The sequence below is a fragment of the Psammomys obesus genome, unplaced genomic scaffold, assembly GCF_907164565.1.
Source record: "Psammomys obesus unplaced genomic scaffold, mPsaObe1.curated_primary_1811, whole genome shotgun sequence".
Classification (NCBI taxonomy): domain Eukaryota; kingdom Metazoa; phylum Chordata; class Mammalia; order Rodentia; family Muridae; genus Psammomys; species Psammomys obesus.
In genome coordinates, this window is record NW_026592710.1 from 1,122,117 (window position 1) to 1,148,548 (window position 26,432).

Below are 26,432 nucleotides of genomic sequence, written 5' to 3' on the forward strand. Positions count from 1 at the left end.
TGTGTGTTCACACTCCTTCCCCAGCTGTGTGTTCACACTCCTTCCCCTAGCTCTGTGTTCACACTCCTCCCCTCAGCTGTGTGTTTTTACCTCCCAAGGACATTCAGGCTGTGTTGGTGCTGGCACACTGCTCTCTTTTAAGACAGTTTCCTTCTCGCTGCTCTTGGAAGGTATGTAGGCATGCTTCCTGGCAAAGGGCCAAAGACTTGCCACTTGGATCTGGATTGGGGAAGGTCATTCCACAAATAATATGAAAGAACTGGTTGCGTGTGAGGTCACGTGTATTGTGGCAACTTGCTCTGCCTTCCATGGAAGACCCAAACAGATCGTCAGACCTCATGGGCCAGCGTCTCCAAAGACATCTCTCCAGAACAGTTCCATGGCTAAGTGTATTCCCTGGGCCTTTGGCCTCTGCTTTTGCATCACAAAGCCACTGTCTATAGATGGGGCTGTGGGGACAACACAGTGTGTGCAGGATCTGTGGCTGAGCCCTTGGACCAGGCTGCCTCTCCAGCAGCCCAGGACCATGATCTGATGTCCCGGTATCAATGAATTGCTGGCTCACAGGGACCCAGTCACCCTGTGGAAAGCCAGCGTGAACCCCACTCTCTGCAGTCACTGTGGGGTTGGGGCTCAGGTGGGCAGCAGGGCTGAGGCAGAACTTGTGGAGGCCAACCAGTTCACAGAGCTCTTGCAGCCCATCTGGTACAGATACCCAGAGCTCTGCCATCTGTGGCTTCATGGGATGCGGCAACAGTTTCGCACTGACCACAGGCACACTCTGCTTGTGTGTTCTGGTTTTGTTTGGAGTCTGTGAGCCACTCACTACTTTAGATTCTACCACTAAACACCGGTGAGCAGTTTCCAAAGGAAATGTGGAGTTTGAGCTGAGAATGGCGTGGGAGGCCTGAGCAGCCGACATTGAAGAATACTTTCAGATGAACCCCAAAGACAGCTTTCTTCCGAAGCACAGTGAGGGGGAGATACTGACGGCCAAGAGCAGGTCCATCCACAGCTCCTGCTGTGCATTTTCTTCTGGCCTGCTTGTGTTCTCAGTGTGTGCTGTGCCAAGTGTCCTGTGGCTGCCCACTGGCAATGTCATGCCTTAGTCTCCTCACCTCTGTCTCTAGCTCTGGTTTGAATTACCCACCCATGTCTCAGTCTGTACTCCAAGCCCCTCTGTCCTAGTCTTCTGTGCCCACTGACCTGCAGGGAAGGGCTCCTTTCTCTTTGGCTTCTCTGAAGACTGTGCTACCTGGTTTTTCAGTCCAGAACTTCCTCAGGGAGTTGGGCCCACTGCACAGCCCTGCCTTCCCAGACTAGGAGTGCCCTAGGGCATGGCCTGCTGCTCATAAACTTGTTACTGCCTTCCTATCCTTGAGCAAATGACAGAACACAGCAGGCACTTAATAAACGCTGACAGCTGAGGAATAGGCAGAAGGGAGAAGAGCAGGAAGAGATGCTGGGATGGCCAGTTCTGGCCCTGAGATAGGGTGTTGTGTGGCCTGAAGGGCCCCTCTGGCCTACAAACTGGGAGGCAAGGGCACATTTACATACATTTGCATGCAGGCCCACAACCCTCGGTTTTCAAGGATTTTTAATTGATGTGAGCATCCAGGGGTTGTAGGGCGGTCACAGGCATAAAGACCAGAATGGACACATGGCCCTGTGGTACAGGCTGGGGAGCCTGAAGGACGCTAGTCACCTGACCTGTCTGTGGACAGAGACTGTCAGTCTTTGGCAGCAGCTGGGGCTGTTGGAGCTGAGTTGAGGAGTGGCTGTAGCAGGCCTTCTGGCTTCATGGAGTATGGGACACCTTGGTCTAACTATAGGGCTGCTATAGTGGAAAGGAGGCCACAGAGTGGGAGAGTGGGTTCAGCCTTTTGTCTTGTCTTCCTCCAGAAGGACCTGGGGCAGGGTCCAGCCCAGAGCATGGAGGCCAAGGGCTCCCCAGAGCATCTCAGGCGCTCTGTGGGAAGGGATCGAAAGGGTGGGCTGCGCACACAGAAGCCTACCCAGAGTGTATCTTGGGGTCATGCTAGTGGCCATGTGGCTGTGATGGCTCTGAATTCTGCCTACCTGTCTCAGTGCCAGGCTGGCTGCAACTCTGCATAGCTGTTGCACACGGGCATAGAATGTAGGTCAGGCTGGTGCAGGGAGGCAGGGTGAGCTGCCAGGGCAGTGTCTGCTTACTTTGGCTCTTTCTAGGCTACTGCATCTCCATGCAGGACTCTGACCCATTGACTCAGGCCAGACCCCTTCCTTTGGTGCCTGAGCAGGCGGTGAGGCCCTCTTGGGGCAGGAGGAGCCAAACGGTAGATATATGTGCCGCAGATGCCATAGGTGAAGGCAAGATGCTGTACGCCTATGTGGCCAGGCCTCTGGGCACCAGGGGTCAGTACCTGTGGCTGTGACAATTTTAGGCCAAAGCCTTTCTAAAATGCCTTGCACCTCCAGCTGCCCGGGCCTTCGCCCCCACCCCCTCCACTGTTTTCTCCATTACCACCCAGACTATGCTGATGCCGGTGTGCTCTGCAACACATGGGCTCTGGGACTGGGACTGGGTACCAGTCTGAGGGACTTAGCCACCATCCTGGCAATACAGGGTTGATGTGGGGACAGTGACAACCTGGCCAGAGCATTCCGTGTCCTTCTGCTATCTCCCTCCTCCGTGAGTCCTACCTCTGGCTGTTTCTGCTTTGTCCTATTTCTTTTTCTGCCTTGGAATTGAGAGATATTTCTTCTGACTCCATCTTCATGAGGTTCGGGGATAGGACAGGTGGGCATGCCAGACCTAGAGTGGCAGTCTCCTACTTGGTCAGTCTGAGGCATCAGTGGTCCCTGGGGCATTTGTGGTCAGTGGGGCAGGTGTGGTCATCCTAACCAGGATCACTGGGATAGCTGTGGTGATGCCTGGAGGAGCTGTGGTCACTGGGGCAGCTGTGGTCACTGGGGCAGCTGTGGTCACTGGGGCAGCTGTGGTCACTCTAAGGCAGCTGTGGTCACTGGGGCAGCTGTGGTCACTTTGGAGCAGCTGTGGTCACTGGATAGCTGTGGTGAGGCCAGTCCCTTCCTGGCTGGCCCTCCTGAGGCTACATGCCCCCGAAGCACTCATCCTGAGAATAGCGGTGACCTGGACTCGACTCAGTATAGGGTGTGGCCCCGTGAGGAGGTCGAGACCAAATCAGCAGGAGTCTCTTGTGCTAGAGACACTGGGGTTGGGAGGAGGAATGTGCCCCCTGCTTTACCCACATTCTGTTACCTGCCACCCAGGTCAGGAGGCTGTTCAGCAGTACTGGTGTCCAGGGTGTGCCAGGGCTGTGGGATGCTTGGGGCTCTTACCACATCCTCTGAAGGAGCTTTGATTCTTCACTGGAGGCGGTAACATTGACAGAACTCTTGAACAAGGCAAGATACAACACTAAATTGGATTTGGTGTTGAATATTTAATAAAATGTCTGAGGCACAGGCTGCTGGGCCTGTGTGCCCCCAGCAGCAGGGCTGTCAGCACTGACTCAGCAGCAGAGGGGCTGGCGCTTCACCGTCCAGCACTTCTGAGGTAATTACGGCACTCCCTGCTAGCGGGCCCCGGTGCTCACACTCCAGGACTCCGCAGGGTCACGGTGACTGTGGGGACCAGGCCACCCTAGAAGACTTCGCATCTGTAATGCCGGGGCCATCCCAGACACGCTGAGCTGGCTTCAGTGCGGCTGGCCACTGGAAGCGTTTCCTTGGTGATTTATGTAGGACAGAAGTTGGAAGTCCAGATCTGAGGTGCCCCACAAAGGCTTCAGAGGTGTGACTCACTCTGCCGAGTTTGGGGATGCGTGTTTCTCCTGGCCTCCTGTGTCTGGGGGTTACTGGAAAGCAGCTGCTGTTCTCTTTCTGCAGGCTCCCAGGGCCCATAGTGGTGGCCCTTAAAAGGGGGTTGGCCCTTCTGCCTCTGTCCTTGTGGGCCACAGAGAGGGGCCTGTGGCTCACCGAGAGCCCCAGCTCAAGGCTGCAGGTGGTGCCCCTCTCCTAGACCGCTGGTCCTCCCTAAGTAGGAGATGGAGAAGCAGGCCAGAGGGGCAGTGCATTCCAGGCGATTGCTTAGAGGCAGCAGAGCTATGCTTCGCGCTTTGATGCTTCCTGGCCTGCCGTAACCCTTCCTGGCTGAGTTTAGCTCTGTCTGTGGTGGCATTTGCAGCTGCTATAGTAGTTCCTAGGATATGCCCAACCTCCACTCTACCCTACCCTTGGCCCTCAGACCAAGGACCCAGTGTGGGTAGTATAGGCCTCTGCTCCTCTGTATTGCCCCTAGTATTCTGGGTATGCCCTGGGCAGAAGTACCTGGAGACTCCGTCTCTGGGTCTCCAGGCGTCTCTCCTCCCTGCTCGGCTGGCCTTCCTGGCTGTCTCTTATGCTGCCTCTATCACCACATCTCTACCTTTGACCTACTTTCAGGTGGTTTCTTGCTCAGCATTGTTCTGCACACAACCAAGCTGGCCAGTCTACCTTGTGCCTTGGGCCACCCACAGGCTTCCTGTGGCACTGGAAGGTGCAGCATCGAGGGGTGCTACTTCATACTCTTAGGGTACACTATAAACCTGAGTGAAAAGCAGTGTCAGGGGAGTCAGGGCCTGGCTTTCCCCAGACTGCTGCCATCTACTGTGGAGCACTAGGAGCCCTGTGGCCTCTCTAACCTCTTTTAAAGCTGGAGAGCAAAAATGCTTATGGGCTGAGGGACTAGAAGCAGGCCCTTTGGTGCCTGGGCTGGCCCTGTGAGATGTGTGTGATACAGCTAGGCTGGGATGAGTTCCCTCGTGAACAAGGGGCAGACCTGGGACATGTGCGAACATATGTGTGGGTGTTTTCATTAAGCACGGAGGAGACCAAGGCACAGAGAAGGAACAGTGCTGTCCTTGGAAAGGCCTGTCTCAGGGCAGAGTATGCTCCAGCCCCTCCCTAACAATGCCTCTGAAGGTAAGGGCAAGGGGGAGGAGAGAGGCAGGCGAGAGCTGGAGGGTGAGAGCTGGTCCCCAGGGAGCAGAGTCTCCTTACAGAAGAAGCCCAGGGCCAGTAGAACCCATGGGCCCATGGAAGTCGTACCTCACCTGAGCAGGTGGGCCTCACTCAGAAGGAAGAACCACCGCAGGGGCCCCTGTGAGCCTTCCGAGTGCTGGTCCTTTTCAAAGGAGAAGGCTAAACTCAGTCTTCCGACTCTTCCAGGACCACGGGCTCACCACCAGCCAGGCCAAACACTTTCAGAGTGCAATTCTGCATAAACGCCCAGAAAAGAGATCAGAATCTGAGCAAATTAACATGTGCCTGGTGGATTTTAATCACCGCTTTTAATCGTGGCATCGGTGCTGGAAATCATCTCCTGGCTGTGTCGGGGGAGGGGGAGCTGGTAGCGTGATGGATTATTCATTACCCATGTGAACTTGGGTTTCATGGCTTCTCTGGGCTCAGGGGCCTTTTGTCCACCAGGGGAGAAAGTGGCCCCATCTGGACTGCTCTCCAAGGCCCTTGTCACCTGCCTGGCTCATGGGTGTATTTTCCCTACCCCATCCCCATGGTGTGGGTTCTGTCTCCTTGCCCCCTTTCTTCTCTCTCCCTGCCTCAGTTTCTCTTTTTGTGAAGATGCTGCTGAGCAGGTCCTGGAGGAGTGTGGGCATCTCCCTGAGATCTTTCCATGATGGTCTCCCAGCCTCTGGTGTTCCCGAATGGCTGGGCCCCTTCTTGTCCTGGCAGCCCACCTGTGCTCCAGTATGACCCCATCAGCCAACACATAACCAGAGGAAAGGCACCTTCCTTGCCTTGGATCTGCCCACCGGCGGGACAGACACTGACCCTGGAGTCGTGTTGAGGCTGTATGGTAACGAGAGACACAGTATCCACCCACAGGACAGTTCCATAGTCTAGGACAGAGCTGCTCTGGTCAAAATGCAGAGCATATGAGAAACAGCGAAGGAGGAGGTGCTCCTTTAAGGGCACCAGGCAGCAGGGCCCAGGGCCTTTCCTGGCAGGACCCAGCTGGTAGTACTGGCAGAAGTGCTCCTCCCCCTTCACACCTGGGGCCCTGCATGGCAGGAGGCTGTCACACCTTGGAGGTGGCAGTTTAGGAGCCCAGAGGTGGCCCGTGTCCTCGCCCTGGAGCCTGTGCTTACCAACGGCCTGTTCTCCTAGATTCCCACTAACTTTCCCTCTGGGGTCCCCACCAGATGTTCTGGGGGCAGATGTCACGCTTTGTGCCACCTCTCCTGGGCTAGCCTGAGCGGTCTGGGGAATGGAGCTCTGTCCAGGTGCTGTACACAGATCAAGCAGATCCCAGAGGGGTAAACCCAGGCTAGACCGGCCTCTGCAGCCCATATGCTTCAGGGCCTGCCCCAGAACAGGTGTATACAGGGGCCATTGCTGCCATGCCAACAGGCTCCACAGACCTGGGAGGCTTAGCAATGGGTATGTGGAGGCAGGCAGGGGAACCCGGGTGAACATGGGGTGGAACTTCAGAACAACCCTGGAGCTCAACCTCCCCTCTCCTAGACACCTCTAGCCAGGGAAAGCTGAGGGAAGGACACCTTATCCCCTTTTTGAGGTCTAGCCACAAGGCCCTGGGGGTGAGGTGATGAAAAGGGCCCTGTGGTCATCAGGAACTGCCAGCCAGGCTCATTTGGCTTCTGTTCCTTGAGGGTGTATAGCTACCCCTCTGATAGGAGGGGCCAGCTTGGAGAAAGGTGGGCATGTTGAGAGGTCACTGAAGCCACTGTGGGAGTTTCAAGTGGCCAGCACCGCCTCCCCTTCTGGCTTCTGAGCAGTGCTGGTTCAGTGCCCATCTGAAACTTCCTCCCTGCTTCAAACGGATGCCCTGAACAGCAGCCAAGGTGGGCCAGGAGCTGGAGAGCCAAGAGTTAAGGGCAGGCGGGGCTCCCGAGGGAGGGGCGGTCCCAGTGGCTGTGAGGCCTCATCCTGTCCCTCCCCTCCCCTCTCTTGCTTTGCTAGCAAGCAGCAGTAGCAGCTAGTACAGTGGGCCTTGAACCGGTATGAGCACTGTGCGCGGGGCACCTTGGATCAGGCTACAAGTTTGGAGACACTGGGGACCGGCACAGGGTCCCGGCCCCCTCGGGCCTTGCCGGTAACAGTGGGGCTGGTGCCTGTGGGCCATGGAAGGGCCTGGGCCCCCTGGAGGGCTTAGCCAAGACCAAGGTAAGGACAAGCAGGGGGGGTGTCTGGGAGAGGGTTGTGAGTCTCCCAGCTCAGCTCAGAGCCCAGGGCAAGTGCTGTGCTGTTCTTGATCCCTCTCTTAGGGAGAGCAGTCCATGACCCCATTCCCTGCCAGCTGCTGTGCAGCGTAACGTCCTGTTTGCCCCCACACTGGGATCTTGCGAGTAGGTTCTGAGGTCCAGTTCTGCAGGATAAAGTGCTCCTTCCTGCCATGCATCCACTGTCCTCTGATTTCCAGCCCAACCCAGGAGAGGTCTAGAGCTCTGGTCAGCACCGTGGACAGAGCCACCATGGCCTTCTCTCCCAGCCGCTCTAAGGTTCCCTGGAATTAAACTCCCTCACTTAGATCTGCCCCACTTTTCGTCTGGGGAACTGGCATTGCCCTGGGCAGACAGCACGGATCAGCAGGGGTGTGTGAGTCCTCCTGGCTGCCCACAGGCATGGAGCAAGGAGGTTGGGTGTGACAAAAAGCTATTCTCTGAGTTTTCTGAGCAGTCTTTAGTGGTGGGTGTGGGAAAGAGCTTCTCCTGGGCTGGGGCTCCATCTGCCCCACCACAAAGCTTGGTCTGGGACAGGGTGGGAGAGATTGAGAGTGAAAGAGACCCAATGTTGTGGCCACATCAAGAGGGCTTGAGCAAGGCAGCAGGAAAAACTTCCAAGGAGCGTAGGCTGTGCCTTCATGAGTTGTTTGGCTGATTTGTCTGAGGCTGGTCTTGTTCTGCCCCTGATTGACATGGACATTAAGGAGGGGTCGGGAAGCTGGAGGGGCTGTGTGACTTTATACTGAGGAGCTCGCTGAAGCCGTGGGGAGGGGACAGGATGGTGTGGGGCCACGTCACAGGGCAGCTCGTCAGCATTCAGAACAGTGTCTGTGGAGTGTCATGCCACACCTGTCCTGTGTGGCTGCTCCACAAATGCCGGTTCCTTCCCTCCTGCCCCTCTGTCCCTCCCAGCCTATGATGAGGACAGCATGTCCAGTGTGGTCAGGGCTTCTGGGCCATCACTGGGACCCATGCAATGTTTGGATATATGCCTCCCTGACCGCAGCCGCTATCCTAGTGTGGCAGCAGGCTTAGTTGACCTGAGAAAAGCCTGGCTGGCCTGCAGAGCCCATGGAGTCTGTGCCCAGCATGGCTACTGGGCTTGGGATGCCTGCTTGTTAAAGGGGCAGGGCAAGATGCTGCCATGGAGCCCTGAGGGCCTGGGGTCCAGGGGACTGGACACACATGAGGTTTTCAGCTGCCTGAAGGAAGAGCTCTGGTCTTGGAAGGAGAAGGTGATGGGAGGACTCTAAGCCCACCTCCATCTTCTGGTGGCCCAAGGAGTGGCGTGCAACAGAAGGGTCCCTGCGGTTTCAGCATGCAGCTGAACAAGGAGCAGATGGGCCGCTGTCCTGGGTCTGGCCCTCCATCTGCACCACTAATGAGCTGATGACGAAGGCTTCCCAGCTCCTGGCACCTTCCCTGGAGAGCCAGCAAAGCGCCCCCTCTCTCCAGGCAGCTGTGGGTACAGGGGCTTGTCCTGGGCCAGAGCCAGTGGTCCCACCTCAAAGAGAGTGGGCTGGGGCAGGCCTGGGCAGAAGAATGAGTAATCAGAGGAATGGGCATGCCTGCTTCTTCCTGGGAATTTTCTTTCAGCACAGAGTATTGGGCTCCTGGCTGGCTGGACAGACTTCCTGTGTCGGGCTGTCGAGGGGCAGGATGAGGGAGGGGAGCACTAGCCCCAGGACAAGGAGTTTTCTTTGACTTCTCTGAATTCATGCTCTGGGTTCAGGAACCCTTTACCAGCTAGGTGACATTCCTGAGCTGTGGTAGATAGATAGCCACAGGTGAGTGAGGCAAGCTGCTGGGATAGCTCGAGGGGCTAGCCTTGGGATTCCTTCCAGCTCCTCCTCAAGAAGGAAGCCAGGGAAGCCTTTGGGTATGAGGGTAGAGTCCTGACTTGGAGCAACTGGCCAGTCTGCCCTGGGGGGAGGCCCTCAGCTTGCTCAAACTCATCAGCCCAGGGCTCCCAGAGGGCCTGGGGGTATCTGGACTCCAGGACAGCCAGGCCACAGTCCTGCAAGGCTTCATTTCCTGCTGAAGCTTCTCAGATCTTGTTAAGATGACTTGGGTGGTGGCAGCCTGGTTTTCAGACATAGCCCGTGCTGTTTCGGGTTGCCAGGGGTGATGGGAGAGCACAGAAAACATCCCAGGAGAGCCTCACCCTGCCTCACCAAGTACAAGGCGGGAATGAAGCAGCTGGTACAGAGCTGTCCAGCCCAGCCAGGGCTGGGTGCCTTCAGCCCAGGAGACACATGTACTGTAGGAAGTCAAACTTGGAGAACCAGCTCTGTGTGTAGAAAAGTGCTTTCCTCTGCGGCTTGCTGACCAGTTCTCTGGCACTGGGGGGGGGGCAGTGCTCTCTAGCCTCAAGGTGGCCCTTGTTGCCCACTGCTGGGTATTTACTCAGGAGCTCAGGCCTCTTGTTTCCTGTGTCTCTGGCCTCTGCTTGAATATAGCCAGAGGACACCCACCCTGTCAACTGCTGCCATCACTCTGCCTGGTCTGGGCTCCAGGGGAAGCAGCAGGGCACGGCTGACTCTGCTCATTACTATTTGCGCTCTCGAGGGACATCCCTCCCTGGGTCTGATGACTTTCCAGAAGAGGCTACACACTGGCTGCTACAGCCCGATTCCCGCGACAGCTCCTCCTGCTGTCAGGTGTCCTGGGCAATGGCTTGGGGTCAGAACCTGTCCCAGACACTGGCTGATGACTTGCCTTTAGGAGCCCAGCCAGAGTATGCATGGCTGCTGACCAGGCCCTGCTGAAGGAAGAGAGGGCAGCCATGCCCTCAGGGAAGTGAGTGGCTGGTGGCAAAGATAGGAACCCCCAGGGACACAGGAATGAGGGCCACGTGGGAGAGGAGAAAACTGAGAAGTGGGCTATTAATAGAGCCCTCTTCCTAATGGGGCTGTCAAATGTGACTGAAGCCACTGCTTTGAGCTGAGCGGATACGTACTACCAGCTAGTGATAGTCAGGGAGGCTGAGAGGGTAGGAAGGGTGCCTGCTCTGCCTTGGAGGGACCCTTCCTGTGGCCTCGGAGCCCAGAAGACAGAGGCTCCCCAGCTCTGCTGGAGATAGGAAGGCCAATGTCGGGACCTGTGTGGGTGAGAGGCGCCAGGCTCCCATGGACATTGTAAGCATAGTTGGAGGTAGCGCTGGGGAGACCTCATTTAGGCCTGAGCATATGAAGGCTTCTCTAAGTGGAGGCTCAGGGCAGTGGACACTGCTGATCTTTGAGAATGCTCTGCTTCTTTACTGCCACTGTGGCTGAAAGGTGAGCTCCTGACCTCTGGCACCTGTGCACACAGCTTAATGGCTTTGAACTTGGGTTCATCACTACTGCTGGGCAATGGATCAGCAATAAGACCCTATGAGTTCACCCCTGGGCTGGGGAGGGGTTAGATCTTGAAGCCGCCAGCGGCAGGTGGGCCAGGCTGATGCCCAGCCCCTGCTGTCCAGGTCCAGGTCCCCAGGCTGAGAGAAGGTGGACGATGGCAGCTCATGCACAGGCCAGTTAATTAGCATGGTGAGTGCAGCATGGGTGGCCAGGCAGAGCCTGTTTCTACCCTCTAGGTTGCTCATAGCCCTGGCTGCTCCGGCATCTGAACATGGAGCAGAACAAGGTCTGGGTGGCCTGTCTCCTCTGGCCTTCCCCACTGACCAGCCAGGGCTAGGATGATGGGACAGGTCAGGTCCCCTTCTCACAGAACTTGCCTTCTCCTGATAGGAGCCAGAGCTGCTACCATGAGGTGGGCACTGCTGGAAGAAAAGGGCACATTATTCCAGCAGAGCAGGCCTGCTGTTCCATCCCCAGGGCAGCCTCAGGCCTGGTCGGGTGGCCTCAGGCTGGGCAGCAGCTTTTGTTTCTACTGCTCTTGAGGGGTTCCTTGGGCCTCGCCTTGTCTCAACTGCCCCCAGGAGTGAGCATAGTCCCCTTGGGTCTGGCTGGGGAGGGCAGGAACAAGCCGGCTCACACTCCCTGATACAGTAAAAATAGTTGGGGAGGAGGCGCCCAGACATGCGGGGGGATGCGTTGCTGTTCCCAGACGTTTAAATAAGCTTGGCCATATGTGTGTGGGCCTGTCCCTCCCTCCTGAGTGGCACGGGACCAGGGGCCAGGCTTACTGCGGTGGGCGCCGTGGAGCTGGGGCAGGACAGCTTCCTCCTTTCTCCACTCCTCCCCAGGCACCATCTAAGTGTTGGCTGGGATGGCCTGCAGGTTGGGAGGATCAAGGCTGCAAGGGAAGGGTGGGGGAGCTTCATTCCCTCATGTCCCAGGCTGCTTGGAGCCCTGCCCCACTGGTGGGGTGAGGGCCACTGTACCCTGAGGTGCCCCTGTGCCTGTGAACATGTTTGGCAAGGCCTGTGGGTATTATTTGTGGGTTTATCGGGAGAGTAAATTGATTTTCCAGCTTTCCCTGGAGAGAGGCGAGTCTGTTGAACGGCTGCTGGTCTCTTGTTCACAGCAACCGTCAAGCTGTGTTGCTCCACTGTGTTAGGACAAGATCGATCTCCCTCACAGAAGTAAAATGGCACCAGTGCTGCCTGGCTCCGGCGGGAGGCATGGGCTCTTTTTCCTTTCAGCAGGCGCCAGTGTCTGTGGGCTCCAGGCAGGAGGAGCTTGGGCTGTGGGGACATGCCTGTCCCCACCCCAGAGGCGATGGGGTCACCTGACCTAGCGGAGCCCCCGTCTCCCAGCAGCTGGCTGGCTGAGCTGCCAGGGCCAGTGGCTGTGAGGCTGAGCTGTGGACAGTCACAGTGTCCTGCAGCTGCGAGTCAGTTTCACAAATCTGAGCACCAGGGCTTCCAGGCCGGGGCTGGACTCTGGAGAGACTGACCCACTGGTCCTGGGATGGCCCAGGTGGCACAGCTGCCCACCGCTCCCAGAGTAGACCAAGTGGCTTGGCTGCTCTGTGTGCCCCTCATCCATCCTTGCCTCTTGCTTGCTGGGTTGGTCGGGAGCAGGCAGCATTCTGTGCAGGCCGCCGCGGGGCAGGTGAAGTGAGGAGCTCTCTGTCCTGGGAGTGGGCGTTTGGGACGGGGTGCCTCTTCTGCTCCTTTCCCACGTGAGACTTTTTGGTACATGGCGAGAGTTGGGGGGGATCACATGCAACTCCTGTCTGAGCCACCCAGGGGAATGTCCTCAACTTTCTGGAAGCTGTACATCCTTGGCTCCTAAGGGTCCCCAGAACTTCTGAGGTGCAGGGAACCTCTAGGGCCTGGCCACAGAAGGCTGTGAAGGACAGCAGGGGTTACTGAGCACAACCCACTATGAAAGACACTCTGGGGTCCCAGAATCCCTCTGTGACTTTAATGTGGGGAGCAGATGAGCTGACTACCTCTGGCCTCCAAAGGTGGTCCTGGTCAGCTCCAGGCAGCAGGTGAGGGTTTTACCCATCTCCCAGCCAGGGTCCTAATCATGGCGAGGGACTGCTGGGTAGCCCTGTAGAGATGCGGGGCCCTGGTGGCATTGGAAGGGGCGGGGTACTCCTTCCACTCCACTACATGTGGCTCTTCTGGGAATGTCTTTCTGTGCCGGGGCTAGAGGGTGTATGTCTGAGCTGCCTACCTGGTTTGGGTGGCCAGGTGGTCAAGTTCAGGATAGCTTGTTAGTGTGCTGAGTCCTGTGTGGCCAGTTAGCTGGGCTTCTGCTCTGCCTGACCCTAGCCTAGTGTACTATGGACAAGCTGCCCATGGTAGCTGTCTGCTACAGTCTTCCTCAGCTCAGCACTGGTTCAGACGCCATCTGTACCTGTCTCCTGCAATACCTCTGTTCCCAGGACAGTGGAAGAGGTCTTACTGGCAGAACCCTGTGTGAGGCGGATTAGCCGGGCCTCTGCCTGCCTAGTCTGTGGAGGATTATGTCCAGGGGACAGGAGGAGGGTCAGGGAGTCTGGGCACAGCGGTCTGGGTCCTCCACTAGGGGTGCTGACAACACGGTATCTGTGCCCCTCCTGGAGGCCCTGCCCAGGCGCCTAACTCCCTTCTCTAGCTGATGGTAGGAGACTATTAGGAGAGAGAACAGAGCTAGCCAGTTCTGGAGAGGGTTGGGGAGCTTGAGCGGCCCTAGTCTGGGTTAGGCCCAGGCATGGAAGAGGAGGTGTGTCCAAAGGTAGGGTTCCTAGAGAGAACAGGGAGTCTGGAAGTTTCGGCATGCACTGAGCACCGAATGGACGATGCTGTGGCCTGGCCACTGGGGGATAGGGATGGGTGATGGAGTGCGGGCAGCAGGTGACTGGGAGGGTGGCATAAATGCCATCCAGAGTGAAGACTCACGTGATCCTGGAGCACTCAGAGCATGCGTCCATCCTGCCCAGCCTAAGCACTCCCCTGTGGCCTTCCTGATACATGAGGTTTTATTTTTTTTAAACCCAGCTTTTGTCCCACTACTCACTAGGAATTCTGGGCTTTACTTACACAGGTGACCATACTGTAAGAACCCCCTGTGGCCTCTCTCCCTGGGGACTTCCTGCCCTAGCAGTAAATAGTTCCCTAAACTAATTTGTGGCAGAAAGGGCAGGCTGCCTGTCAACCTTCAGCCAGCAAACAAGACCAGGCCTCTGGCCAAGGCTCCTAGCCCGGTCCTAGGTGTGATTTGGATCTGGCCCAGCGTGTCCCTGTTCCTTGTGGCTGAGCTTCCTGTTGCCCAGGACACAGGGTCGAGAGGGTGGGCTGGGCAAGAGCATCGGGGCACTTATTGAAGGGAGGTGCTCCGGCAGGGACTCCCAGGATGCGTGTCCCTTGCCAGAAGCAGAAGCCTGGTTAGGAAGGAGGTCAGGATGCCTGTGGTCCTGAGGCAGTGAAGCCAAAATGACCCCCCCTTCTTACTATCTCCCCACCTCTGGTTGCCTGGAATATGGCACGCAGAACTAGGTACAGTGCTAAGAGCCTCTTAGATGCTCAGCCACCCCTTAAGGTTGCTCGTGGCCGGTGTGGGTGGTGGCTTCCACTCCGCTCTATGGTCAGTGTCCTCCACATCTCTGGTTCTGGTGGGCATGGGGAAAGGCCAGCTGGGGTAGGGCAGGGCTGGGATTTGGAGTGGGAGGTGCATAAGGCTCAGGAAACCCACATTCTCCTCCTCATGCTGGACATCAGGGTGTCCTCTCTGCTCTGGGTCAAGCTCTTCTGGGTCACGAGGGTCTAGGCAAGGCGGCCCTGTGCTGGCTTGGCTCTGTCCTCTAGCCAAAGGGGCCTTGGCTCTTGGCCCTGAGCTTTGGGATAGCTTGCTGCCACTTTTGTCCCACCTGTGGACTAGCTCACTAGCACACTGTAGGGATCCACTTGGAGGTCCCTATGTGTACAAGGATTTCATGCAGGAGGAAGTGAGAGCTTGACATGGAGACACCGATGTCAGCTCCGCGTACCCAGATGAGGCAGGATTTAGGAAGACAGCCCCACGTAGGAACAAACCCATGGGTACACAGCCCCTCCTGGGGTTGGGGAGACAGTCTCACAGAGGCTGTCTCCAGGTCTTGCAGCCACCGTTTTGTGTCCTAAAAGGGTCCCCTGTCTGACCTGTTATTCTGCCTCAGCCTCAAACGTGAGTCTGGCGGCTCAGACATGGGGCATCCTGCTCTGAACTGGCAGCTGGACACTCCCCTGGCCTAAATCCTTTGTCCAGCTGGGCTGGATCCAGAAGGATTACTGTGTGGATTGGCCAAGGATGTCAGGGTGAGGCTTGGCAGCTCTCCCACCCCCGGGATCCATCTTCAGATAGACCTGGGGGTTCTAGAGGATGGGTGGGCTGGCCTGGGGACTATCCAGGGCTGTAGGTAGCAGCTGGATCAATGCCAGTGGAACCCGGGAACAGCCCTTGGGAGGCTTCAGTGGGCTCCAAGGAGGAAGACGAAGAGGTAGAGGACAGAAGGGGGTCCCCGAGGATCCCCTGTGTCAGCCGCCACCTCAGCTTGGCCTGTCGCTGAGGGCCCTTTCTGGCTTTGGGGAGCAAGCCTCCGACTATGCTTTGGATATGCCTGGTCCCCAGCCGTCTGCTACCAGTCGAACCGCAGGAGCTGTGGCCTGCCTGGCAGAAGTGCTCCTCTGGGTTGGAGGGAGTGTGGTGGTGTCACCACGCTGGCAGCTCAGCCTTCTAGGTAAGAAAGGGCAAAAGGCAGGTCCCTCTTGAGGACTGGTCCCTGTGGGGCTGTGGGGTGCAAAGCTTCCCAGGGAAGTTAGGGCCACCCCTGCGGTTGCAAAAGGCCTGGGTTCCCTCCTCCATCCCAACCTCCCTCCTTTGCATCTTCCTCTGGGATCTCCAGGCCCAGAAACATTGCCTCCTTGCCCCCAGCTAGGGATACCTTCTCTGTAGCAGAGCTGGAAGCTTCGAGTGGGGAGGGGTCAAGGCAGAGCTGGAGCCAGAGCCTTGGTTATATGTGCTGGTGTGCTGGGAAGACTCAGGTCCTAGCTTCAGAGCTCCTTCTGGGGGCAAGAGGTGTCCTTGGAGACATGCAGGTGGAGACACCACGGCCTCGGGATGGTGTCAGAGAGCCCCTGTGTCTGAGTCACTGAACAGAAGGAAAGGGCTGCTGGGTGTCAGCGTGTCTCAGGATTCACTCTGCTCCACACCAGGGGGTACACACTGAACGGCTTTCTTCTAGAACTGTGTCGGAGGCATCTCCCTGTCCCCAAGCCCTCCTCAGATGCCCCCAGCAGCCACACCCGCACCCCACTGGCTGTGTCCTCTGGAGAGCTCTATCTGCCTCAAGTACCCACCCCATGCCCACAATTCCCTTCTGTTCATGGTCAATGATAGCTTCCTCCAAGAAGTCCTCCTGGCCTGGCACTACCTATGGCTTTCTGCACTGCCCACTGGGGATGCCTCATTGGTGGCACTTGTGAGATTTCGTGTCCTCTGGCTTCTGGGCTTCCCACGTATAGGTGGATATGTACCTATAGGGTTAGGGTTAGGAAGAAGGCTTGGCTCTGGCCTGGACTCTTTGGAACCTGGGACAGGAGGCCTAGTTGACAAAGGAGACTTAACCCAGTGCCTCAATTTCGAAGCTCTGTGACCTCCTAAAGGGCTTCCCTTTGACTTTGCTCCCCATGAGTCAGGCGATATTCCTGGTGATGCAGCAAGAAGGGGAGTAGGCTCTCAGGAGTGGCCCATGGCGGAGGCTGGCAGGCAGGCTTGGTGCGTGGTGCCTGGGCCCACCTTGTGCCCACTTTGAGAGCTGCATGTGCAGTGGATTTGGGAGCTGGTCTGGCCTCTGGCCTCAGTCTCTGACCGCTTGACAGACTGAGTGAAGGCCACTCAGGATCTCACTGGTTTCCGGGGCTGGCCAGGTGTTGGGGGACAGTGTGTTGCCGAGTGTCTTCCCCAGTGCCTCAGCCCACCTCAGGCGGCCCAGGACCAACAGAAAAGATGTGGTGCCAGCCTGTCTCGTGTTTGGATTGGGCTACAGGCCCTCTGGAGAGGGCTCTCACAGCTTCTGTCTGTCTGTGTCTGTCATGTCTAGTGGAGCGGTGCATGAGTGCCATGCAGGAGGGGACCCAGATGGTGAAGCTCCGCGGTAGCTCCAAGGGCCTGGTCCGCTTCTACTACCTGGATGAGCACCGTTCCTGCCTCCGCTGGCGGCCCTCACGCAAGAATGAGAAGGCCAAGAGTGAGTGAACAACCAGGGAAGGGCACGGGTAGGCCTGAGCCCGGGGAGCACAGGACAGGAGGGCCTCTTGGTTATCAGTGATATGGGGATCAGACCCTGCTGAGGTGCTGTGCTGCTCTTTTCTAGGCTTAGGTGGTCTTCTGCAGTGGGCTCAGGGACAAGGAATAGGAGCAGGTCAGATGGCCCTTGCCTCGCTGTCTCCTGGCAAGGCTCTGGGACTCCATGGAGACTGGATAGCTTAGTGCATAGCTTTATATCAAATGCTGATGTCAGTAAGGGACAAAGAGCTATCAGGACAAGATAGCTAAGGGGACAAGACTGTCCTGAAACCACAGAGGCCCACACAATCAGGTGCACCAAAAGCAGGCCGGGAGCCCAAGGCTAGCTCAGGCAGCACAGGTCATACTTGGTGTGGTTTGCAAGGGTTATTTGAGTTACTCAGCTCTCATGGAGCAGGGAGTCAGGATTGGAGAGGAGGAATTGGAGGCTTAGGATCAGGGAGAGACACCAGAGTCCTGTCAGCCATGAGACCCAGGTGTGCCAGGGCAGGCTTCAGCCCAGCGGCTACCAAGGAGACCACCGTGGAGTCCCAGGAGACTGTCACTCTGCCAGGACCCTGGAAGGCCCATGAGAAAAAGAGCCCCGTGGTGCAGCCATTCTGGGCCAGGTGGCTTCTCTGCTGGTCAGTGGAGCCAGTCTCCGCCTAACCCTAACCCTAACCCTGGTCCCAGGGGCCAGTGGAGGCTGGCTCCACCTTGGGCCTGAGGGCGGAGGCGTCACCTCAGGGCTGTACAGGCAAGCTTTACAAGCTCCTGGTGCCTGGCCAGGAGCTCTGAGCCCAAGGTGTTTCCGGAATTTGAGCCTACAAATGTCCAGGGAAAAGCCTGACAAGAGCTGGCAGAACGGTCCATTTCCTGGTAGCTGAGCACTGATGTGCCAGGAAGTAACTGGAAGAGTGAGGAACAGGAGCTGATGCAGGGGCTTCCCAGCCTCCCCAGCCCTGGAGGCCCAGTGGTTGCCTGGAGCTCACTGCAGAGGAGTGGGTGGAGTGCTGGTTCTTGGACCAGGCCGGAGCCCATCTCTCTACTGCCGCTCTCATGCCAGGGAGCCGGGGAGAAAAAAGGCAGAATGGGAGCCATCTGGTGCCCAGAAGGGGACACCGGCTTCCTGTGGGCTGAATATCTGTGAGGAGGCTCTACCCAAGACATAGGGACAGATTCTGAATGCATCAGCTGAGCTTATCTTCTCAAAGACTGATCTGAGCAGAGGGTCCACTGAGCTGGGCCACTGAGACTAGCCAAGAGTCCTCAGCAAGGCATGCTGGTGTGCCTGCGCCTGCAGGCTAGCACACCCGTGAGCTGAGCTGCAGCTGCCTGCTACACCTGGCTACTCACCTGCAACGCTGGAGTTGGTACTAAGGCAGCCGCAGGATCTGGCTAGGCCTGGTGCAAGTGCTTTTCAGAGTGGAGAGATGAGTTGGCTGGGGTTTGATGGGTGGAGGGGGTTGTTCTGGATGTCTCACTGTGCACCCCCAAAAACCTCAGTCCTGGGATAGCTGGGTGCCTGGACTGCCAGTTGGGGAGGATAAGGGGCCAGCCAAGCCTACTACACTCTTACCTTTGAAGGTCAGAGGGCTGGCTTTCAGATCGGTGAGGAGGTGTTAAATTAGGGTGTCAATTGTTGAGAGCAAGAGTGCAATCTGCTTAGCTCATAGGGATCTGGGCCTAAAGAGTAGGGAGGCGGAGGCGCTTGGGCCACTGGTGACCTGGAATCCTCTGACTTGCCCGCAGTCTCCATCGACTCCATCCAGGAGGTGAGTGAGGGCCGGCAGTCTGAAATCTTCCAGCGCTACCCTGACAGCAGCTTTGACCCCAACTGCTGCTTCAGCATCTACCATGGCAGCCATCGTGAGTCGCTGGACTTGGTCTCGCCCAGTGGTGAAGAGGCACGCACCTGGGTCACTGGCCTTCGCTACCTCATGGCTGGCATCAGTGACGAGGACAGCCTCGCCCGTCGCCAGCGCACCAGGGACCAATATCCTTGGGCTCCAGGGGTGGGGACAGGCCCCTCCACTATCTGTCTGCAGAGGGTCTCCCAAGAAAGGGACGACAAGAAGGGGTGATTGGGCTGGAAATGCCTGTCCTTGCTGCCTAGGCTAGAGGGAGGAGCGGGCCAGGCCCATGGACGTATTGGCCCCTAACTCAGCCCCGAAGTGGCTGAAGCAGACATTCGACGAGGCTGACAAGAATGGGGACGGCACCCTGAGCATCGGCGAGGTTCTGCAGCTGCTACATAAACTCAACGTGAACCTGCCCCGGCAGAGGGTGAAACAGATGTTCAGGGTGAGTGCTGAGCTCGGGGGCTGAGGGTCCCTGGGGAATGCCTTCTGGAGCTATCGCAGGGTGCAGATGGGAAGCAGAGTGGCCAGCCAGACCCGCACTGTGGGAGGACACTACAGGACACACAGGGTAGCTAGCCAGGGACTTTAGCGTGCCAACTCCTGGCAGCTGTGTCTGGTGCTGCTCTGCTGGCTGTGGGCAGGGCACCGGGCACTGTGCACAGGCCAGGCACTCGAGTGCAGCACACCCCATTTCTTGGTCTCTTATAATCCCCAGACTTAAGGTCATACATGGTCCATCAAAGAGCCGGGCTGGCAAGCAGGAAGTCTTGTTAGCCACCCCCCTTTGCCTTGACCCCAACCACCCTGCTGTTAGGAGTTATGAAAATGCATCCTTCAGCCAAACACGGCCTTTATTGTCTGTAATTAGTTTCGTCTTTTGGGAACCTCCACGGGAGAGAACCTCTTACGTTAGCAGGTCCCGGTTTGGGGCAGGAATGGGCTGAGCCAGCAAACCCACATCTCTGGCCTCATTTTCTTGCTGTAGCCTGGAAAGGGGTTTCTGTGAGCATGAGTGCCCCAATGCTCGCACACATGTGGACATGGACACACACATACACGCACACACAGAGACAAAGACACACACACACACACACACACACACACACACACACACACACACAAACGCTCATAGCCTGACGGCCCTGCTGTGTCTGGCCTTGGTTCTTGTTTGTGCACTCACGCAGACAGACAGTCGTACTTAGTGTGGAAATGACACTAGCTGTGTCTCTGTGTGAGTGATGGGCAGTGAACAGGACACTCTCAGACCACCCGCTGAGAACCACAGGACTGTTCGCTGCCACCTTGAGGGCTCCCGTTGGGTCAGTCAGCTGAACAGTGGGGTCTAGCAGATGGCTTGCATCTGAGATGAGCATTTTCCATCCCCTGCTGCCTACACTGGGTCTTAGCCATTAACCCTTAACCCTTAACATGACCAGGACAGTCCTGGACTCAGCATGCTTTTCTCAGGGTGAGGATGATTAAGGGCCAGGCAGCAGGCAGAACAGGGCTCAGAGTAGCGTGAGAGGAAAGAGGAGGAAAAAGACCCATGGTGGTTAGGTGTGATTGGAGGGTTGAGCTTCATGAGGTAGCACTCAGAGTCGGTGCTTTCTGAGTACTGATTAATTCCTGGGGTCCCTCTTGAGGGCCCCAGGGAGGGACCCCAGGCCTAGCTGCTTCAGATTGCCTATAGGATGCCCTGGACAGAGATGAAAGGCCACGAGCCGAGAGGGCAGCAGGTGGCGTGTGAAGGTGATGGAGTTACAGGGTTGGTAAGGAAAGGAAGTTTTGGGGTTTTTGTCTTGGTAGACGTGGGCCGAGTCCTGAGTTCAGAGCCAGTGGGACTTTTCTGTGGTGGTCAGTCATCCATAGAAAATCGAACTCTGAAAGCCTGATCTCCCTGCCCACGCCCTGTCTCTTTAGGCCACACACCTCATGGTCACCTCCATAGGCCCAGGATGGAAATGTGGCCTTCCACAAGGCTCAGGTCACTGTGATAATCAGTATTAGGATGGTCTGGAACTGTCTAATTGCAGCAGAGGTCCATGCCGCAGATAGAGTGGCTTCAACACAATTTCATTAAATCATAATTTCATTAAACCTTTTAAACACAACCCTAACACTAACACTAAACCTAACCAAAACCCCAACCATAAGCCTAACCCTAACGTAACCCTTACACTAACACAACCCTAACCCTAACCATAGCACAACCCTAACCCTAAACCTAACGCTAACTTTAAAACACATCCCTAACCCTAAACATTAACCCTAACGCTAACCCCAACCCTAACTCTAACACAAACCTAACCCTAACCCTAGCACAACCCTAAACCTAACCCTAACTTTAAAACGCATCCCTAACCCTAAACACTAACCCTAACCCTAACCCTAACACAAATCTAACCCTAACCCTAGCACAACCCTACCCCTAACCCTAACTTTAAAACACATCCCTAACCCTAACACTAACCCTAACCCTAACACAACCCTAACCCTTACCCTAACCATAGTAAAACCCTAATCCTAACCCTAACTTTAAATCACAACCCTAACCCTAACCATAAGCTTAAAATACATCCCTAACCCTAGCCCTAACCCTAACTTAACCCATAACGTAACCATAACCCTAATACAACCCTAACCCTAACACAAACCTAACCCTTAACCTATCCCTAACCCACCACTAAACACTAATCCTAACCCTGGAATGTGGGGCTGCTCAGCACACTGGTCCTCAGGCTTGATGGCCCAGTGTACCCTTGGGCTAATCAGGGTTCAACTTGGCAGAGGGCTCTGTGAAAGCTGCTTTTGGGGGCTGCATTTCCCTTGCTGCCAGGGCTCCATCTGGCTAAACAGTCAGATACCCACTCTGGATTCCTCTGGTCTTCCCTAGAGCCCCTGCTCCAGCGCATGGGTCTCCAGGGAAAGAGAAGCCAGAGGGTTAATATGAGCGCCCAAATGCACAGAGCCTCCATGAGGCCCTGCAACTTTGGTGTGACAGATTTGGTGACACTCCTTTGCCATGCCACAGAAGGACATATCTAGAACTTCTGAAGAGGCCCAAAGAGTCAGCCAGTGTCTGTGCGCAACTGCTGACTGCCACCTGTGTGCCCAGGTCTGGGGTGATAAGACAGGACAGAACCTGACTCTAGGGCCCGTGGCCAATGGAGGATGAGAGCTCAGTCTTTGGAAACAGTGGCCCGGGAGCCTTGTTAGCCCTATGGCTTCTGAGTCATCTGGGCCACTCCAGCTCTGCGTCCAAGGACTGAGCACTGTCACTCAACAGTGAGTAGCAGTTCCCTGGGATAAGCCCTCTACAGTGAATGCTGATGGTGGGCCGTTACCTCCAAGCAAGCCACCTCGCCTAGCAGGTCCTTGCAGAGCTGAAGGCCAGTCTTTAGAGCTCGTAGAGCTGAAGCACCTCTGTCCCCAGAGTCCTGCCTGGGCCACTCCTGAGACCTCGGGGCCTCCGGGAAGCCCATTTCAACTCCTGAGACCCTTATTTTGGAGTCTTCCCCAGCATGGGCTTGGGGTGTGCACCTCACACGCTGGCATCCTAGGGAAAGGCGCTCTTGGGAGATGCTCCTTATGCCTGCAGAGGGTGGGAGGATGTCCTCATGGCTCCCACAGGCACCCTGTGGGATGGTTCCTGGGCCTATCTTATGAGCCTTTTTCTCTACAAAAGGAAGACAGTGACCAAGGGTGCTTCTCTTCGCTATCGACACCTGAGCCAGGTCACTGCTGGGCCCTTCGGGGCCCTGAGTGTCTCTTGTCCAGAGGGCAGGTGGCCAACTGTAGCTGCAGGTGTAGGTGTAGGCGCAGAGCCTAGGGTGGAAGAGCTCCAGTTACCTTCGCCTGCCCTTGGCTTCAGCTCACAAGGCAGGGTGCTGGTGTCTACAGCATGGGTGACCACGGGCTTTGGTTACAGGTTGCCCTTGCGAGGCATGGCATGGAAGGGAGGGGTGCCTCCCGTCCGTGCTTTCAAGGGCCACAGTTTTTTTTTTCTAGTGGGAGGAGAGAAAGCCATCGGAGGGGTGCTGTGGGCATGGCAGAGGACAGGAGGCTGGACTTGAGACTGGAGTAGTGAGGTGAACTTGCTGACTCAAGGTTGGCTGTTACAGGAGGCAGACACAGACGACCATCAGGGGACACTAGGCTTTGAGGAGTTCTGCGCCTTCTACAAGATGATGTCCACTCGCCGAGACCTCTACCTGCTCATGCTGACCTACAGCAACCATAAGGACTACTTGGATGCCTCCGACCTGCAGCGCTTTCTGGAGGTGGAGCAGAAGGTGAGGCCTGCCAGGAGCTGGTGGCTGTGTGGCCTCAGCATCATCTTTGCTTTCTGCCACCGTGTGTTCAGAGCTTCCTAGCAGAGTAGGACTGGGCCCTTGATGCTGCTTCCCAAGCTTTCTCACAGAGAGGCCTCTGGTGAGCTCCATTCTGGCACTGGGTCCCCCACCCACAGCCTCCAGAGGGTTACCCTTGCCCTTGGCAAATATTTCATACTGGGCATTTTCTGGGCAGGGGTTCCATTGCTTGGTCTTTGAGAACCACACTGGGCTGCATGCCTGTTTGACTCCAGATGTGGCCTGCAGTTACCTGTCCCTTCAGCAAACACTTCAATATCCCTAGAAAACTGTTCACCTTGACTCCAGGAACTCAGTGCACCATTAGGGCATCAACACCAAAGCCAAGTGCTCCTAGGCGCTGCCTAGAGCATTCGTGTCTGGAGCCTCAGCGGCCACCCCTCTTACCTCAGAACAGGTCTGAGCATGGACAAGGTACTGCCCACTCTGACGGCAGGTCAAGCCCTATCGTAGGACAGAACGTGACTCCCTCCAGAGGCACTTTGAGGACAGACTCTTGGGGTTATCTGCCAGGCTCTTCCCAGATCTTAGGGGGAGGGACCCACCAAGGCCCTCAGTTTTGCCCAGCTGCATGCTCAGAGTCCCCCTGACTGTGATGGGGACCCCCTGCCACCATATCAGGGAGGTGACTAGGTAGCTGAATAGCAGCTGTGGGCTTGGGGTTTGAGGTTTGGGTCCTGGTTCTGCCCAGGATTACCCCCGTAACAGCATGGCCCACAGGGCTACTGTTAGGCCCTCTCTCACTCCGCACAGCTGCCAGAAACCCAACTGTCTTGGATTCTTTTCTGTTGCTGAGATAAAATAGCCTGACAAAAGCAACTTGAGGGAGAAAGGATTTATTCGGCTCACAATTCCAAGCTATAGCCCATTGTGGCAAGGAAGTCACAAGAGTCAGGAGCTGAGGGGACTGGATCTCTCCACATCCATAGTCATGAACAGAGAGCAGTGAGTGCATGTGTCCCCGTCATACAGTCCAGGGCCTCTCCCAAGGGAATAGTCCCATCCACAATTGACAAGTCTTCCCATATCAGTTACAACCAAGACAACCCATTTTGCCCATAGGCCAACCTGATCTAAGTAAGTCTCATGGAGACATCTTTTCCAGGTGATTCCACATTTTGTGAAGTCGACAGTTAACATTCACCATTTTACCACACTACCCTTGGGCTGGTCCCTGACTGCAGGCCTTCCCACCCTAACGTCATGGCTGGACACCACCTTATGGTAGCTATATTTTACCCCTCAGTCACAGAAAGTAACCCAAAAGCCATATGTCTCGTAGTCAGCTGGCTGCTGAACCTTTAGGAAATGTGGCACAGAAGGTAGTCAGTGCCCTCAGCCCTCAGGCCACACTTGCTGAGATGGCGATGGTCGTGGGGGGCAAGGGAAGCTGCCCGAAGTCGCCATACTGTGGACAATCGACCCTAGGCCCATGCCTCTGCTCTGCCTAGATGGATGGTGTGACGCTGGAGAGCTGTCAGAGCATCATAGAGCAGTTTGAGCCCTGCCTGGAGAATAAGAGCAAAGGGCTGCTGGGCATTGATGGTGAGTGGGGGGCGATGGGAAGCTGCTGGGCGGCTGTGTGCGCGGACAGAGGTCTCCACCTGTGGGGCAGGGAGTCGTGAGCCGAGCCCGGAGACGGGGCTCCTCTCTACGCCCCTGCACTGTGGCGCAGGCTTCACCAACTACACGAGGAGTCCCGCTGGTGACATCTTCAACCCCGAGCACCACAGAGTGAACCAAGACATGACACAGCCGCTGAGCCACTACTTCATCACCTCATCCCACAACACCTACCTCGTGGGTGACCAGCTCATGTCCCAGTCTCGGGTAGACATGTATGCCTGGGTCCTGCAGGCCGGCTGCCGCTGTGTGGAGGGTAAGCTATCCTGTGCCCTGTGCCCTCCAGCACAGAGGACCAGTCTTGGCGGCAGATGGCACCTCCTTCAGGAAGCAGGCTGGCCCTAAGGAGCCTGGGGGCCTCTGAGAGCTCAGGCGCCCTGGGCTCGGAGCCTCCCCAGGCTCACACAGCCCAGCTCTAGAGCCAATGAGGCTCTGCTTGTCCACAGTGGACTGCTGGGATGGGCCCGATGGGGAACCCATTGTGCACCATGGCTACACTCTGACCTCCAAGATCCTTTTCAAAGATGTCATCGAGACCATCAACAAATACGCCTTCATCAAGAATGAGTGAGTGGCCGGGTCTCCTGAGGGCAGGCTCCAGAGGCAGGCAGGGGGAGGGCCTCTCTTCTCCTCCCCTTGTGTTTCCCAACTGACAGGTTTTGTTCAGAGGTGATTCTCTGAGGGGAGTGGCCAGGGTGGGAATGGAGCCATGGCGGCGGGGACGGGGGTGGGGAGAAAAGTTGCGGTGTGTCCAGAAGTGGGCAGCAGGGTGAGCGTGTGTGTACGGCTTACCCACACACGCTCAGCGGCAATCTCTGGGCTCAGGCACCCATGCAGGTGATGGCTCTAGCACTAATTACCCCCAGGAAGCTATTCCGTGTCCAGACTCAATTTGCTGTCACTCAGCTGTGGCTGTAGATAACTGTTAAGAAAATCCAATTTGGTTTTCTGGAACAGAAGACGTTACCTTGTCTAAACGAGCCTCTGAAGCAGGAAGGGAGCTGGTGAAATGGGGGCCAGGTGGACTGAGGAAACAGAAGCAGTTTTAGGGGCAGAGCAGTAAGGCTCCGGGGACTGCAGCCGGGAGTTGTCACAGCTCAGGGGCAGCTGGGATGTACAGATGTCCTGTAGCCGGCAGGTGGCTGCTTCTGAGGCAGCAGTATCTTTCCAGGTACAGTGCTCCCCGAAAGGACCTGCCTTTTCTCTGAGAATAGGGGAGAGACACACTTTTGCCTTGGTCTCTGCTCTCCCTTTCCACATCACCCAACCACCTATTTCTTGTTCTGGACACTTATGTTCTGAACAGATCGTGATTGCCTTTAGGTAAAAATCAAAGTCACCTGTGTGTGTACGCACAGTTAAAAATAAACAACGCAGAAGTGTTTGAAAAGCACCACCCACACCCCTCACTCTACGCCGAGCAGGCAGAGTCTGCTTGGTGGTGCACACCAGCCGGGCTGGGGTCAGGGCCCCAGGGCCGTCCACTTCTAGATCAAAGAGACTGTGTTTCTCACAGGTTGCCCACTGTTCCACTGTACTTCATGCCATATTCAAACCATGACTTTTCAAACACCATGTTTTTACTTTCCTGGCGTTTGTAATTGTCTTTGTTTTTTTCTCCTGCTTTCTTTACCTGTCCCTAAAATTTCTCAGCTTCTTTCCTACCTATTCATTTACTTTTCATAG

At 56.4% G+C, this 26,432-nt stretch overlaps 1 protein-coding gene across 1 annotated transcript in view; it reads left to right on the top strand.

The window, feature by feature from the left end:
* Window positions 1–7,114: 7,114 nt before the first annotated feature.
* The window catches only part of Plch2 (phospholipase C eta 2), a 35,181-nt gene continuing 15,863 nt past the window's right edge, over window positions 7,115–26,432 (top strand). The window contains exons 1-8 of the mRNA XM_055615286.1: window positions 7,115–7,188; window positions 16,707–16,853; window positions 18,644–18,906; window positions 19,067–19,195; window positions 22,875–23,045; window positions 24,575–24,668; window positions 24,799–25,002; window positions 25,193–25,313. Of these exons, the coding sequence (XP_055471261.1) occupies window positions 7,146–7,188; window positions 16,707–16,853; window positions 18,644–18,906; window positions 19,067–19,195; window positions 22,875–23,045; window positions 24,575–24,668; window positions 24,799–25,002; window positions 25,193–25,313 (1,172 nt within the window). The 5' untranslated portion in view covers window positions 7,115–7,145. The remainder of the gene's footprint in view (window positions 7,189–16,706; window positions 16,854–18,643; window positions 18,907–19,066; window positions 19,196–22,874; window positions 23,046–24,574; window positions 24,669–24,798; window positions 25,003–25,192; window positions 25,314–26,432) is intronic.